This window comes from Colossoma macropomum, unplaced genomic scaffold (assembly GCF_904425465.1).
Source record: "Colossoma macropomum unplaced genomic scaffold, Colossoma_macropomum, whole genome shotgun sequence".
Taxonomy (NCBI): domain Eukaryota; kingdom Metazoa; phylum Chordata; class Actinopteri; order Characiformes; family Serrasalmidae; genus Colossoma; species Colossoma macropomum.
In genome coordinates this window covers 37841474-37858429 of record NW_023494790.1, presented here as the reverse complement: position 1 = coordinate 37858429, position 16956 = coordinate 37841474, and the positions used below count along the sequence as shown (strand labels likewise).

The 16956-nt window shown below is 41.2% G+C and overlaps 1 protein-coding gene across 2 annotated transcripts; it reads left to right on the top strand.

Annotated features, from left to right (window-relative positions):
• Positions 1–3566: 3566 nt before the first annotated feature.
• pagr1 (PAXIP1 associated glutamate-rich protein 1) lies at positions 3567–9713 on the top strand. Of its 2 annotated transcripts, none has more exons than XM_036573320.1 (5): positions 3567–3749; positions 4859–5029; positions 5776–6091; positions 7433–7521; positions 9266–9713. In XM_036573320.1, the coding sequence occupies exons 2-5, from the start codon at positions 4867–4869 to the stop codon at positions 9514–9516; spliced, it is 819 nt and encodes a 272-aa protein (XP_036429213.1). In that variant the 5' UTR covers positions 3567–3749; positions 4859–4866; the 3' UTR covers positions 9517–9713. The 2 variants fall into 2 exon arrangements, with proteins under 2 accessions (XP_036429213.1, XP_036429212.1); XM_036573319.1 differs by having other exon boundaries at positions 3567–3758.
• Positions 9714–16956: the final 7243 nt, after the last annotated feature.

Here is a 16956-nt window from a genome sequence, read left to right as displayed (position 1 = left end):
AAGTCTCTGGGACGGAAAGGGGAATTCCACTGATTTAGTTTTCTGCTGAGATGTAAACAAAGTCGTTCAGACAGACAGACAAACAGACAGATAGACAGATAGATAGCAGTGCTGGACAGTAACGAAGTAAATGTAAATCGTTGCTGTACTTAAGTAGTTTTTTGTGTATCTGTACTTTACTGACGTTTTTCCATTTTGGGCGACTTTTTACTTTCACTCCACAACATTTCAAAGTCAAATATCTCACTTTTTACTCCACTACATTATGAGAAATCTGTCGTTCCTTTTGGTTTATGTGTGTATAAAAACATAACATGTCAAATCAAAAGAAGCGCGAAGTAAGAACACCAATCAGGGCACAGCGGTCACTTTGTTTTAAGCTTGTTTTGACCTGTTGGTCATACTGACCCAGTGCAGCACACGGTTCAACGTCAGTGCAGCAGCGTAAAATTTTGGAAGAGTCTATTCAACATAAATGATGAACTAACCTAACTTACTTGTGTAAATAGACCACAATATAGAAATATGTACACATGTGCACTTTTGGACCAACAGTCAACCACCTCCTTGTTTCTACGCTCATTGTCCATTTTATCAGCTCCACTTACTATATAGGTGCACTTTGTAGTTCTACAGTTACAGACTGTAGTCCATCTGTTTCTCTGCATACTTTGTTAGCCCCCTTTTACCCTGTTCTTCAGTGGTCAGGACCCCCATGGACCCTCACAGAGCAGGTACTATTTGGGTGGTGGATCATTCTCAGCACTGCAGTTACACTGACGTGGTGGTGGTGTGTTAGTGTGTGTTGCGCTGGTACGAGTGGAAAACAAGAACACCAATCAGGGCACAGCGGTCACTTTGTTTTGAGCTTGTTTTGACCTGTTGGTCATACCGACCCAGTGCAGCACACGGTTCAACATCAGTGCAGCAGCGTAAAATTTTGGGAGAGTCTATTCAACATAAATGATGAACTAACCTAACTTTGTGTAAACAGACCACTCCAGTAAAAGTAGAAGCTCCTCCCTTTAGACCTCCACTTGAGTAAAAGTACAAAAGTATTCATCTTCAAATGTACTTAAGTATCAAAAGTAAAAGTACTAAAAGATTAATTATGGCTCTAATGTCCTGTTATCATTACTGTAAGAAGACTCGCTTCATTAACTCATTTTAGGTGAAAATACTCCAGTGTCTCTCTTGGTAAACCAGTCTTTTAATAGAGTCATTAATTAGTGACGCTGATGTCTATTAAAATTATCATCAGCACAAAACACTGAAGGCAAACAGTTTCCATCAGGTAGAACTGAGTGGCTCTGAAATCACTTTTTACAAACCAGCAAAGTTTCAGTTTAAGATTTATTTGAACTTAGTTACAAGTTTAAGATTAATAAAAACTTTAAACTCAGATTCACAAATGAGTTTCCTTTACTAAACTGCATCTGTAGGTCTCTGTTCATAAACATAAACTAGGACTCGGAGGAAACGAATTACATTTACTGCGTTACTGTCCACCACTGGGCCAAAGGCTTTGCGAAGGGAAGGCAGCGCCTCCTGGTGTTAAATGAGGGGCGGTGAGTTGGTGGAGTTCTACTTTCATATCGATTCACCCATAAAGAAACACTCAGTCTCCCTGTCTCTCCTGCACAGCAGCACCAGCCTGTTATTAGTATAAGAACCGGCTGAAACGGCTGAGCAGGAAACTGTGTTTATCTAGAATAAAGAGCCAGACGGACTCGGAGGAAACTGTCTGTGTTGTTGAAGGAGAATCTCAGGCAGGGTCTCTACACGGCTATCGGGGGCTCCATCTCCCCCCATTCAAAGAGGGCATGAAGTTTCACAGACAGTGAGAATGATGATCAGAATGATCCACAGAGAGACAGGAGTGAGTGGAGCTCCGGCGCCAGGACAGCAACCGGGACCCCAACGCGTTATGGCAGCCCCCTTACAGTACAGCAACCGAGACCCCAACGCGTTATGGCAGCCCCCCTACAGTACAGCAACCGGGACCCCAACGCGTTATGGCAGCCCCCCTACAGTACAGCAACCGGGACCCCAACGCGTTATGGCAGCCCCCCTACAGTACAGCAACCGGGACCCCAGCGCGTTATGGCAGCCCCCTTACAGTACAGCAACCGAGACCCCAACGCGTTATGGCAGCCCCCCTACAGTACAGCAACCGGGACCCCAACGCGCTATGGCAGCCCCCTTACAGTACAGCAACCGAGACCCCAACGCGTTATGGCAGCCCCCCTACAGTACAGCAACCGAGACCCCAACGCGTTATGGCAGCCCCCCTACAGTACAGCAACCGAGACCCCAACGCGTTATGGCAGCCCCCTTACAGTACAGCAACCGAGACCCCAACGCGTTATGGCAGCCCCCCCTACAGTACAGCAACCGAGACCCCAACGCGTTATAGCCCCCTTACAGTACAGCAACCGAGACCCCAACGCGTTATAGCCCCCTTACAGTACAGCAACCGAGACCCCAACGCGTTATGGCAGCCCCCCTACAGTACAGCAACCGAGACCCCAACGCGTTATAGCCCCCTTACAGTACAGCAACCGAGACCCCAACGCGTTATAGCCCCCTTACAGTACAGCAACCGAGACCACAACGCGTTATAGCCCCCTTACAGTACAGCAACGGAGACCCCAACGCGTTATAGCCCCCTTACAGTACAGCAACCGAGACCACAACGCGTTATAGCCCCCTTACAGTACAGCAACGGAGACCCCAACGCGTTATAGCCCCCTTACAGTACAGCAACCGAGACCACAACGCGTTATAGCCCCCTTACAGTACAGCAACGGAGACCCCAACGCGTTATAGCCCCCTTACAGTTAGCCCACTTTATCCTCCAAATAGTTCGGCTTTTTTCTCGAAATATTACGACTTTATTCTTGAAGTCTACTATTTTTATTTTTATGTGGCTCTAAAACGCCGTTGTTGAACCGTGTGCTGCACTGGGTCGGTATGTCCAACAGGTCAAAACAAGCTCAAAACAAAGTGACCGCTGTGCCCTGATTGGTGTTTTTGCTTCGCGCTTCTTTTGATTTGACATGTCACGTTTTTATACACACATAAACCAAAAGGAACGACAGATTTCTCATAATGTAGTGGAGTAAAAAGTGAGATATCTGACTTTGAAATGTTGTGAAAGTAAAAAGTCACCCAAAATGGAAAAATTCAGTAAAGTACAGATACATGAAAAAACTACTTAAGTACAGAAACGAATTACATTTACTTCGTTACTGTCCAACACTGTTTAAAACTCACAAAACATATCGGGGCTCAGGCAGTGAATTCATATCCATTTCCTGTAGTAACTTTCTGTGAGGGAGCTTTTAGAGGTGGACGTCTGGTTCCTATCAGCACCACTGTGAACAGTTCTGACTCTGTAAGTTTATCTAGAACGAAGTGTTTCATACCAAACCACTCTGAACGACTCTGTTTACATCTTAACCGTTTAATTATGTAGAGAATTTTGAGAAATCGGTGGAATTCCCCTTCAAAGGGTCCCCAAACTGAGTGTAAGTGGGTCCTCCGGTCACTGAGTGGCGCTGTGTCTGAATGAGCTGACTCCAGCGACAGTGAGCGGCGGGAGTCTAACGTTAGTAGTGAGATAAACATTAACATCAGCGATGTTGACCTGTTTTAGCGCCGAGTTAAACTGATTATAAAGCCTTATAGACATTAATTCCGCGTATTACAGAAAACAGACGTGGTTTAACAGTTAAGAAGTTCTTCATGTAAGCTCGGTAATGTAAATACCTTCTTTTATTGTGGACTTTTATTGAAACATTCGCTGGGCCTGTAAGCGAACTGCTCATTAACGTTCAGTTAACGCGGTCCAAACGTAGATTTCCCACATTAAATATTAAATAGAGCAACTTATGCTAAGTTAGTTATGCTCTTATATATTAAACGTATCGTCTATGTTAACATACGAGGCTGGAGTTCTTCTAATTCGAATTTTCCGTTCCACCTTAAATGGTGCAGCAGCAGTTACATTCATTTAAGGTGGAACGGAGAATTCGAATAAAAAGCTGGTGAATATTCCTCTAGATTTTGTTTAAAAATCCAGGTTTAGGTCTATGCTGTGCACTGAAACTTATTTTATGATTCAGTAAGTTAGGTTAATGTTTGAACACAGCTACTCTAATGAGACCCCCAAAGAGAGTGAAGCTCCACCATAGGGTCCCCCAGTTTAGAGAAAAAGAGATTTACTACTGTAAAGTGTGGCTTTTGATGGTATTAAGGTATTATTATTCATTCAGTAGCTTAGTAGTTCTCTTAAAGGGGAGCACCACTGATTTTTCATTCAGAGTGGTTTGGTGTGAAACGCTCCGTTCTAGATAAACTTGCAGAGTCAGAATTGTTCACAGTGGTGGTGATAGGAACCAGACGTCCCCCTCTAAAAGCTCCCTCACAGAAAGTTACTACAGGAAATGGATATGAATTCACTGCCTTTATTTGAATCAATTCATGGTGGAATGATGCAAGGAGGACCCCCCCCCCTCTAATATATTTATGTTGTAGTCATGGCGACCCCTGGTTCCTATCACCACCACTGTAAAGACATCAGAACCATTTCACACCAAACCTCTCTGAATCTCTCTGATTACATCTCACACACTGAATTATGCAGAAACTTTGAAAAAACGGTGGAGTTCCCCTTTTAATATGTTCATGACTGCTACATCTCTTACTATTTAGGGTCAAAGTGAAAATGCTTACGTAAGTCTGTGTGATAACAGCAGTTGATTCAAATTAAACTTGGTGTCTCTCTCTCTCTCTGTCTCTCTCTCTCTGTCTCTGTCTCTCTCTCTCTGTCTCTGTCTCTCTCTCTCTCACACAGCTGTCCTGATGCAGGCGGTGGAGGAAACCGAGTCCTCCCTCTCTGACAGAGTAGAGCTGATGGCCGTGAGGGAGGAGGACAAAGCAAAGGGAGAGGAGGGAGAGAAGGACAAAGGAGGAGGTGAAGGAGCAGCTGAGAATGCTGCGGAGACCATGGGCGATGATGAAAAAGGTATGGAAGTGAGCTATGATAATGAGCTACGCCATATTTTTGGCACATTTCACACCCTCTGTTTCAGTGACGATGGAGAAGGTTTAGGTAAAAATGATGCCTCAACTACAATCTTAAACAAGATGGTTCTTCAAGGGTTTTAGTAAAGACAGTGGTTCTATGTAGAACCATGAATACTCATAGAACTATCGCATGGCGAAATGGTGCTTCAGATTGATGGAGAATGTGTTGTAGATGGTTCTATACAGAATATTTTTAAAAGGGTCCACTCGCCCTGCAACTGAGTTATTAAATGTTTGTTTTTTTTGTAGTTGTTTTTTTTGTTTGCTTTCATTAAATTTTTTTATTTATTTATTCATTAAAAATGTCTTTGTTTTTTTTAGTCTTTTAAGTATTTGTTTAAATGGATTGAATTTAATCTACAATATTTTAACACTTGTTTAACTGCCTTGGCAACATTGTGAATGAGGATTACCTTTATTGTACGTCTGATTTTTTGCATCGTACTGACTCTGGGTTACTGTGCTAAAATATCTGAAATTTCATTTAACTGTATGAATCTACTCAATTTTTTTTCTTGTAAAATCAACCAGATGCATAAATAATTAGGTATCTGCAGATATGTTTGTGAAAAATATCGTCCCACAAATACTGTATCGGTAACAACTGCTAACAGTATCGTATCACTCCTGCTCTCAAATGATATAGTTAATTTCATGTTTACACATGCCAATTCTACTTCTCAGAAGGTGAGCAGAAAGAAAATGAAGAGAAGAAGGAGGGAGAGAAGGAGGATGAAGAGATGAACGGAGGCGTGCAGGCGCAGCAGGAGGAGGAGGACTGGGAGATCCCTTACAGCGACGAGGAGATGGAGGACCCTAAGAACTGGATGCCTCCGCCCGAGGAGATCAAGCGGCTGTACGAGCTGCTGGCTAAAGGAGAAATCCTGGAGCTGAAGTGGGTTCCTCTCCCTCGAAGACCACCCACTCCTCCACGCACCCCTTCACCAGAGAGAGACGGAGAGGACTCCCAGGAGGCCAAACAGGAGGAGAACCAGCGCAAGTGAGTGACCTACATCTCTTACTGTTTACCTAATCTGCTTACGTAAAGGGACACTGCACTGTTTTTCAGCCTAGTCTGGCTCTGTTTTCCACAGTCAGTTTCTAAGGACAGTAATTTCCCTAAATGCCCATATCTAATACTGCACTGCCACTTTGTTTATTTTGATTATTTGTCCACTAATATTGCACATTGCCCTGTCACTTTGTTTATGCATCCAGACGTTACTCTTATTGTATATTGTTTAGTTTATTTTATTCTATTATTTATCTCTACTTTCTTTTTATCTATCTGTAAATAGTGTACAGTGATACTTTGCTCCTGTTCATTTTGCTCTTTACTGTAATTTGTTCTGCTGCAATAGAAGAATTTTCCTCTGGGATTAATAAAGTGATCTATCTATCTATCTGTCTATCTATCTATCTGTCTATCTGTCTGTCTGCCTGTTTAACTATCTGCATATCTATCTGTCTGTCTAACTGTCTGTCTATCTATCTGTCTACCTATCTGTCTATTTATGTCTGTCTATCTATCTATCTGTTTGTCTACCTAACTTTCCATCTGTCTGTCTGTCTATCTATCTACCTATCTGTATGTCTATCTGTGTCTGTCTAACTATCTGTATATCTATCTGTCTGTCTATCTATCTGTCTACCTATCTGTCTGTCTAACTATTTATGTCTGTCTGTCTATCTGTCTGTCTGCCTGTCTAACTATCTGCATATCTGTCTGTCTGTCTATCTTTCTATCTATCTGTCTGTCTGTCTATCTATCTGTCTACCTATCTGTCTAACTATTTATGTCTGTCTATCTATCTATCTGTTTGTCTACCTAACTTTCCATCTGTCTGTCTATCTATCTGTCTGTCTGTCTATCTACCTATCTGTATGTCTATCTGTGTCTGTCTAACTATCTGTATATCTATCTGTCTGTCTATCTTTCTATCTATCTGTATATCTATCTGTCTGTCTATCTATCTGTCTACCTATCTGTCTGTCTAACTATTTATGTCTGTCTATCTGTCTGTTTGTCTATCTAACTTTCCATCTGTCTGTCTATCTATCTGTCTGTCTGTCTATCTATCTGGCTATCTACCTATCTGTATGTCTATCTGTCTGTCTGTCTGTCTGTCTATCTATCTATCTTTCACAGAAAACACAACTCAAAACATACTTGTAGTCAAAGCCAGTAGAAGCTTTAGCATCTGCTCACTGGCTTGTAAGTGTATCTGGTTTTGTTGATTTGGGTTCAGCTGTTAGACTATAAGGTCTCAGTCACTCAGATGAGCTGATTTGAGGACTCAGACACTGACAGGTTCCTCTCTGCGCTCTGTTTCGTTCGTAGGGCTCCAACACCGACCGAGTTCGACTTTGATGAAGAGCAAACCATGGCGACTCCAAAGAACGCCTTCCTCAGCCGACGCAGGACGCCAGGTACGGCAGCTTTGAGACGTTAAAAACACTCGTGAGTGTTTGTTTTCTTGGACCAGCTGTTGTGTTGCATGAAGCAGCTTATCCAGTTTGTTCTGACGTTGGATTTGCTGTCTCACAGTGGTGGATCACTTTCTCAGGAGAGAGGGAGAGAGAGAGAGAGAGAGAGAAAAACAAACAAAAAAAAACAATACGTTCTCACACGTAACAACAAGTGAAGTAAATAAACAACAAATAACATAAACCATACATAATGGTCAGAATTTGTAACTGAGAGGGTGTCCTCAACAAAAAAGTGACAAAAAATAAGAAAACAATGTAGAAATCTTTTATGTTTCGTATGTTTTTAGTTGGGGAAACCCAGAAACGATGATCGTGCTTCATGAAACGCTGGTGCGGAAATTGAATTGCAGCATATAAAGAGACTAAAGCATGAATAAAATTAGCCATCAAGCTGGCGGCTGCTACTGTGTTTAGCTATAGTAACATACTATAATCCATGTTTATAGATAATACTGTCTGTGTTTACATGCAAAGTTTTCGGCCAATCTGATTGAGTACATTCCAATTATAGATTCCGACTGAGCTGTTTATTCTCACTCAACTCAACAGTCTGATGAAAATCTCCGTTTACATTCTCACTACAAGTAATCAGATCCAAAATGATGCGCATGCGTAGAGAACCACTTAGTGTAGACGTTACCATGACAACCAGCATCACGTGAGTCCAGTCAGAGTGAGATGAGCAGCAGTGAGCAGCGCTTGTGTTTTTAATTACTTTAAAATGATGTCAGACTCAGGAAAACGTCCTTCACACGTCCTTATTAAAGAAGGCCGAGAGGAAGACGTCGTGTTCTGAGACACATAAGCTGGACGTCCGTCCCACCGCCGTCTTTTAAAGATCAGAGCATAAACTTCGTCTCCTCTGCAGACCAGTTTCTGCTCCGCCATGTTGAACGGTATAAACTTTCACTATGACGCGACGAACATGATCAGAACAGACTTAAACTTTCCGATAGGGAATGTAATCAGATACAGGCGTTTACACGGATATTATTCTTCTATTTAACGGATTATTTACAGGATTACCCACCTCGATCAGTCGGATAGAAACTGTATTCTGAATGGCCTCAATCGGACTAGACTATTCAGACTGAGGTGTTAGTTGGATTATTAATGTATTATTAGGCTGCATGTAAACGTGGCTACTGAGTCATACGGTGTCAGTTAGAAGCGAGTGTGATGATTCAGGTCTGCAGTTAGCGTCAGGCTAATTGGTTAATGGGTAAAAGCTGCCTCTACTTGTTAGCTACGTTAGCCTTTTAGCTCAGGTGCTAAACTACAGGAGCAGATTTCAGACATCAAACATCAGACATAGAGTAAATGGGGGGAAACTGTACGTCAGGTTTTTTAACAAACTCTCACTTTAATGTTGTGGTCTTGTATCTCTCTCTCTCCCTTTTTTTCTCCCTCTCTTTCTCTGTTTTTCTTTTTCTTTTTTTTTCTCTTTCTCTCTCCTTTTTTCTGTTTCTCTTTCTCTCTCTCTCCTTTTTCTGTTTCTCTTCTCTCTCTTTTTTCTGTTTCTCTTTCTCTCTGTCCCTTTTTCTTTCTTTTTCTCTTTCTCTCTCCCTCCTTCTCTCTCTCTCTCTCTCTCTCTCTCTCTCTCTCTCTTTCCCTTTCCCTTTCCCTCTCCCTTTCCCTCTCCCTTTCCCTCTCCCTCTCCCTCCCTCCCTCCCTCCCTCCTTAGGCTCATCCGCCCGCTCTACAGTGAAGCGCGAGGCGCGGCTGGACAAGGTTCTCTCCGACATGAAGCGGCACCGGAAGATCGAGGAGCAGATCCTGCGGACGGGTCGCGACCTCTTCAAGAGCGACAAGCCGCCCGCCAGGCCGGCCCCGCCGGAGCGCTTATCGCCCACCAGCCAGAGAGAGAGAGAGAAGGAGAGAGAGAGAGACAGCGACCCCAGCACCGTCTTCAGCCCCAGGCAGAGGAGATACTGAGGAGCCATACGGACATTTGAGGGCGGACCCCCGTTTTCTGTGGGGGGTCTTTTGCCTGTGACTTAATTTAATTTTTAACAACGGAAATTTGATGTTCTTGATGTTTTTTTTTTACTACCAACTGTAAATGTGTGTCTGTGTTAATGTGTGAAAGAGAGAGAACGTTCTCACTAGAATAAATGTTCTGTCCCGATGAGTCTCTTGGTTTGTGCAGTCTGAGTGCAGAACTCTGGACCCTAAACAGAACATACAGAACCTCTACGAAGACATTCTGACTCGTCATTTACAGCATTTACACACAGACTAGAACAGTGTTGTACCACTAGTGCTTCATGATATGGACAAAATACTAAATATGATGGTTCTTCGAGGGTTCTTTAGTGAAGGGAATGGTTCTATTTAGAACTATGAGGTCTATATACAACCATTTTGTGCTTAAATGGTTCCTTGCCTGGTGAAATGGTTCTTCAGATTGAAGGAGAACTTGTATGTGGTTCTATTTAGCACCAAAAAGGGTTTTTGTATTGTTACAAACTTGAGATTGTAACAACAGAACCCTTTTCAGAAAACCTCTATACTCTTAAAAAAGATGGTTCTTCAGGGGTTCTTTAGCAAAGCAAATGGTTCTATTATAGAACCATGAACACTCAAAGAACCTTTTGCAAGATTACAGGGTTTTTTGCATCATGAAATGGTTCTTCAGATTGATGGAAAATGAGCATAAATGTGCTACATATGGTTCTATATAGAACTTTTTGAAAAAGGTTCTTCTACTGCTACAAGCTTGACATCGTATCGATGGAAGAACCCCTTTTTAAAAAGGTTCTGCGTAGAAACATCTACAGCATTCTCCGTCAATCTGAAGAAGGCTTTTGCAGTGCAGAGAACCATTTAATCATGCAAAGGGTTCTCTGAGTGTTCATGGTTTATATAGAACCATTTTCTTTACTAAACAACCTTTAAAGAACCATCTTTTTAAACCATATACAACACATTCCATCAATCTGAAGAACCATTTTCTTCATGCAAAGAGTCACTTGAGGTTCTAAATAGAACTACTGCCTTTTTTAAGACTGTATGTAAAAACAAAATATTATGTTGCAAAATATTAAAAACTTGGTAACACGTTACTCGAACTCTGCTGCATAACAGTGACATAACTGTGCCATAAACGTGTCATAACAGATTATGCCCAGTAATACAAGTCATGTTAACTATCAATTATTATTAATTATTATTATTTATACAACAGTTAGTTCCGGCCACGCGAGCTGATTGGTTGAGAAGCGTTCTAACTGTGCTGTTATTTCACCATAACATCACAGGTTTTTCACAAACACTGTATCACTCCGCTGAGACGCTGTTGCTAAGCAACGTCTTTGACAGCTGTAGGAGACGCTCAAGACATTTGAACGTTTTTACTTCTTACTTTGCCACAAACAGAAAACGGACACTTTTAAGATCACGTTTGACCGACAGCCGATTTGGTCAGACTCTGAAGATGAGACGACACTAAATTCCCAAACTGTCGTCACCACTGAGCAGCTTTTCAGTCGGCAGCTGTGACAGAAGAACAGCTGAACAACCTGGAATCAGCCAGAAATGAACCCAACACCATTCGCCAAACTAAATGGGCTGTAAGATGCTTTACAGACTGGCTGGAACAAAACAACATTAATACTGATCTGGCAGAAAACTGACAAAACTGAGCTGAACCTGATATTGCGGCAGTTTTATGGCTCAGTCTGTACTTCAGAAGGCGAGGCAGACTGCAGCGAGTGGGCGGAGCTCGTTACTCTGACGTAGCAACAAGCTGCTCGTTAAGGAACTATAATTTGGTGAAGGAACTGCGATCATTAAAACATATTAAACGCCGCGTTCACGGCCCAGTTTATTAATTTATTACTTTATTTATTTAACTGCTGTATTAAAGCAGTAGAACACTCGAGGAGTGTGTTATCGCCAATAACATCACGGCTGTGATGATCTACGGCGACCAAATCAAAGCCGTGATGTTATTTCGTGATAACACACTCCGTCTCGGGTTCTACTGCTTAATAATTGTACTATTTCCATTACTTTTCATGACAGATGATCATGCTGTTTGATGTCATGATGGCTAAACCGGAGTAAACCTTGCAAAATAATCCTGTGACAGAAGCTGTGATGATAATTACCAACAATGATAAAATGACAACAAACAACATTAGTCATAACAGCTCCTGACAGCATATACAGCTTTGTAATGCTGGTGTGACCCTCTCCATCACTGATAGATTAATCAGTATGGGCTACAATCTTCTCAGAACTATCATAAAACAGTGTCTCAGTCATCAGACAGTGAATCAATAACCGTTTAATGCAGTAACTTTCTGTGAGGGAGCTTTTAGAGGTGGACGTCTGGGGTCATATTACAGAAACTTCCTATCTTTTTGTCTTAAGATTTGACAGGTCAAAATAAGATTTTTCACAAATTCGTATTACAGAAGCAAAACTGATCTTGATTAAGGAATCTTACCTTACAGCATCTTTTCTCCAGTTAGGAAATCTTAACCTACTCCAAGTCGACAGTTAACTGTCATGTCTGTTTTCTAGCAACTGACCATACACACACAGCTGAAACGTAAACACGTAATCAAGTTAGTCAGCCAGACAGCTAACATTACTGATGTAGCTACTAAAAAGGTAAAACTAAAGTGTGATAAACTGTAAGCTGTGAATGCTGTGAGAGCGCCCCCTGCTGTTTATCAGAGCGTCGCCGCTCCCCAGTTTCAGTCTCCATTTCCCAAACGCTTTAGCCGAGCGCGCTAACGTTACTCCTCCTAATAAACAGACCCACGTTCAGCTCCGTCTCCTCATTATTCACCACCACCACTGTAATATTTCATCATCAACATTAACACACGAAGGTGATCAGAGGGGCGGTGGAGATCGAGTCTGCAGCGTCTGAGATCTTTAAAACGCAGAGTTAGAAAAGAAAATCATCTCACAGTGAAAGCAGCGTTTTACAGTAGAAATAAATGGAGCTCATTATGCTGGTAGTGAACTATGCTGCTGACTCAGCTGCCTAAAACACCATAGAAACGGACCTTAAACAGAAGTGAGGACCCTGTTGGGGTTCATCCTAAAGTTAGGACAGGATTTAGGAGGTTTAGTCCAGTTAGGATGTTTGTGTGATGCTGTTTTCTGATCTGGAGTTCATGATGAGATTATGAAGTTAGGAGCTGTTATTCTGGAACAGATACTGTCAGAAATTCAGTCGTCATGGAGACTAAACAGATTTCAGACTAAAGAGGTTTCTGTAATATGCCCCTGGTTCCTATCACCACCACTGTGAACAGTTCTGACAGTTTATCTAGAACGGAGCGTTTCACACCAAACCACTCTGATTACATCTTAACTATTGAATTATGCAGGAATTTTGAAAAATTGGTGGAATTTTGTTTGAAAGAGCAATAAAGTCAAACATGCTCCTGTTTGAATGAAAGCAACCAGCCCATAATTAGCGTCCTGCCAGTTAGACCCGGCTACCAGCTCGACTCCATCACTGTCTGAGACACTGAGATTTATCAAAAATACTCTTTTTTAAAGATTTGTGAGCTGTTGAAGACCTTCTGACAGAGTACTTGGGCATTCATTCCATACACACTTAAAAAGATGGTTCTTCAAGGGTTCTTTAGTAAAGAAAGTGGTTCTATACAGAACCATAAACACTCAAAGAACCATTTGTAACATTACAGGGTTCTTTGCATGGTGAAATGGTTCTTCAGATTGATGAAAAATGTGCTGTAGATGCTTCTATACAGAACCCTTTTAAAGGGGTTCTTCTATTGTCACGATGTCTTCTAACAATAGCCTTGAACACCTTGGGGGGCTACATAGAACCCTTTTCAAAAAGCTTCTATAAAGAACCATATGTAGCATTTCCATCAGTCTGAAGAACACGTTTATCATGCAAAGATCCCTGTAATCTTGCAAAAGGTTCTATGAGTGCTCATGGTTCTATATAGAAGCATTTTCTTTCCTAAGGAACCCTTGAAGAACCAATTTTTAGGAGAAGCTTTCTGAAAAGGGTTCTATATAGCACCATTAAGGGTTCTGTGTTACACAGTCAAACTTAATACAAAAACCCTTTTTGGTGCTAAACAGAACCATAAACAACACATTCTCCATCAATCTGAAGAACCGTTTCAGCATGCAGAGAACCATTTAAGCATGAAATGGTTGTATATAGAACTCGTGGTTCTCAAATGGTGAAATGGTTCTTCAGGTTGATGGAGAATGTGCTGCAGATGCATCTATACAGAACCTTTTTGAAGGGGTTCTTCTATTGTTACGATGTCAAGCTTGTCAACCTTTTGGGTGCTATATAGAACCCTTTTCAAAAAGGTTCTATAAAGAAACCATCTGTAGCACATTTTCCAACAGTCTGAACACACATTAATGATGCAAAGAACCCTGTAATCTTGCAAAAGTTTCCTTGAGGTTCTATATAGAAACATTTTGCTAAAGAATCTTAGAAGAACCATTTTTAAGAGTGAAGGTTACTGAAAAGGGTTCTAGAAAGCACCAAAAAGGGTTCTGTGTTTCAATGTCAAACTAACAATACAAAAACTCTGGTGATAAACATAAATATGCAACACATTCTCAATCAATCTAAAGAACCATTTCACCATGCCAAGAACCATTTAAGCAAGAAGTGGTTGTATATGGAGCTCACGGTTCTCAAAGAGCTTGAATGGTTCTTAGGATTGATGGAGAATATGTTCTATCCATCTATCTGAAGAACCACTTATGATGCAAAGAACCATATAATCATGCCCAGGGCTCTTTGAGTGTTTACAGTTCTATACAGAACCACTTTCTGTACTACAGAACCCTTGAAAACACATTTTAAGAGTGTAGGAGCTTTCTGAACAGGGTTCAATATAGAAGCATTTTCTTTGCTAAGGAACCCTTGAAGAACCATTTTTTAAGAGAAGCTTTCTGAAAAGGGTTCTATATAGCACCATTAAGGGTTCTGTGTTACACTGTCAAACTTATAACAATACAAAAACCCTTTTTGGTGCTAAACAGAACCACATATAACACATTCTCCATCAATCTGAAGAACCGTTTCACCACGCAGAGAACCATTTAATCATGCAAAGGGTTATCTGAGTGTTTGTGGTTCTATATAGAACCATTTTCTTTACTAAAGAACCCCTGAAGAGGTCATTTTGAACAGTGGACCCCTGTTTACTGTTATACTGTGCACGTGCATCAATAAAGCGACATTAGACCCGTCAGTCGGGGACGAGAGTATATATTATATATATTATATATTCGAGACTGAAATACAGCAGCGCGTTCGTCTCAAACTCGGGGAGGGTTAACAGATACACATTACACACATTCAGAACATAAATAAAACAGTCAAGCAAAAGAAGCCCCTCAAATATGCAGCTGTAAATATTTTTTACTTTGTTTTTACTGTTCTAAGTGTCTGAGTCTGTGGTTTATGCACGGAGAACTTAATGTTCTTTTTTTTGTTATAAATGATCTTAGTCAATCGGTTTAATCTGATTTTTGTGCGTTTGCCAACAGCATGCGATCTGCACCTTAATAAAACCAGAACTGGATTCAGATTGTAAAGTAAATCGAGTAGTTTTGCTACTGTATGTCGTTTAGTCCATCACTGCCATTCCTAACTGTAAAACACTGAGAAGTAAGAGTTGCAAGCAGGTCTTTGATATCAGTATTAATCTGGGGCTCATATGCGTCATATGGATTACATAGTTCAACATAAAAATACCATTTCATAACCAGTATGATAACAGCACTCTTCTATGCCACAAACAAAAATCTCTGACTGAATGGATAGACACAAGAAAACAAGTAAACAAGTAAGTAAATGAACAACAAATAACAACAACAATAAATAATGGTTGAGTCCTCAAAAAAACAAAACTGACAATAAATAAGAAAACAATGCATAAATCTTTTTTTTTCTCATGTACACTTATGAATTGTATATATATTTTTTGCAAATACTCTTCTCTAGCCCAAAAAGCAAAACTAAAATTATACACATTTCCAAAAAAGGGATAAGGCAGCTTAATATATACACCGATCAGGCCTAACATTATGACCACCTCCTTGTTTCTACGCTCATTGTCCATTTGATCAGCTCCACTTACTATATAGGTGCACTTTGTAGTTCTACAGTTCTACAGTGTGTGTGTTGTGCTGGACTGAGTAGATCAGACACAGCAGTGCTGCTGGAGTTTTTAAACACTGTGTCCACTCACTGTCCACTCTATTAGACACTCCTACCTTGCTGGTCCACCTTGTAGATGTAAAGTCAGAGACGATAGCTCATCTGCTGCTGCACAGTTTGTGTTGGTCATCCTCTAGTCCTTCATCAGTGGTCACAGGATGCTGCCCACAGGACGCTGTTGGCTGGATATTTTTGGTTGGTGGACTATTCTCAGTCCAGCAGCGACACTGAGGTGATTAAAAACTCCAGCAGCACTGCTGTGTCTGATCCACTCATACCAGCACAACACACACTAACACACCACCACCACATCAGTGTTACTGCAGTGCTGGGAGTGATCCACCACCCAAATAGTACCTGCTCTGTGAGGGTCCATGGGGGTCCTGACCACTGAAGAACAGGGTAAAAGGGGGCTAACAAAGTATCAGAGAAACAGATGGACTACAGTCTGTAACTGTAGAACTACAAAGTGCACCTATATAGTAAGTGGAGCTGATAAAATGGACAATGAGCGTAGAAACAAGGAGGTGGTCAGAATGTTATGCCTGACCGGTGTAGGTGATCAGTTCTTTTCTTTTTACCTAAAAAGTCAGGGGTTATGTTTTAGTTTACACAATATTACATATATTCATGTATAGATACATACGGTAGATAGTGCTGGTAAAGATAAACCCGAAAATGCTGCCTTAAAGTCACACGTTTGGCCTCAGAGCAGGACTTTCGAGCCAAATCCTTCCCTTTAACTTTATGCTTGGTTTGCTAAGCTTTAGCCAGGCCATCTATTAACAATGCACTGTTGTCTACTAAAGAATACATTCCAGATCCCTGAGCTGCCTCTTCTCTCAGACAGACAGGGCTCAGAGACATTTTAGGGGCTTTGTGTTTCGACTTATATTTATTTATGTATTTGTTTTTAAATGAGACGTGTCTTGCGAAGTTTTCTCGAAGGTCGTAAAGCTCAACAGTGTCGTCCTCTTTTGAAAATCTGTGAGATCTTGCCTATAAAATCTCTTCTGCATTTATTGCCGGTTGTTTATTTGCTGTGACGGAGGGTCTACGGATGAAAACGTAACCTTTAAATAAGATGCAGATTCAGACACAGATTTTTCCATCACAAGCTGATTTCCATCAAGCTTATTATGTCTTGCAGGCAACACAGACATGCCTAGAGTCGTATGCAA

Excerpts from the sequence above, each read along its gene's own strand:
- pagr1 (XM_036573320.1), top strand. The coding sequence starts at position 4,867 with ATGCAGGCGGTGGAGGAAACCGAGTCCTCCCTCTCTGACAGAGTAGAG. Across the intron at positions 6,092-7,432 it reads CAGGAGGAGAACCAGCGCAA|GGCTCCAACACCGACCGAGT; the intron begins GTGAGTGACCTA and ends TTTCGTTCGTAG. Across the intron at positions 7,522-9,265 it reads CAGCCGACGCAGGACGCCAG|GCTCATCCGCCCGCTCTACA; the intron begins GTACGGCAGCTT and ends CTCCCTCCTTAG.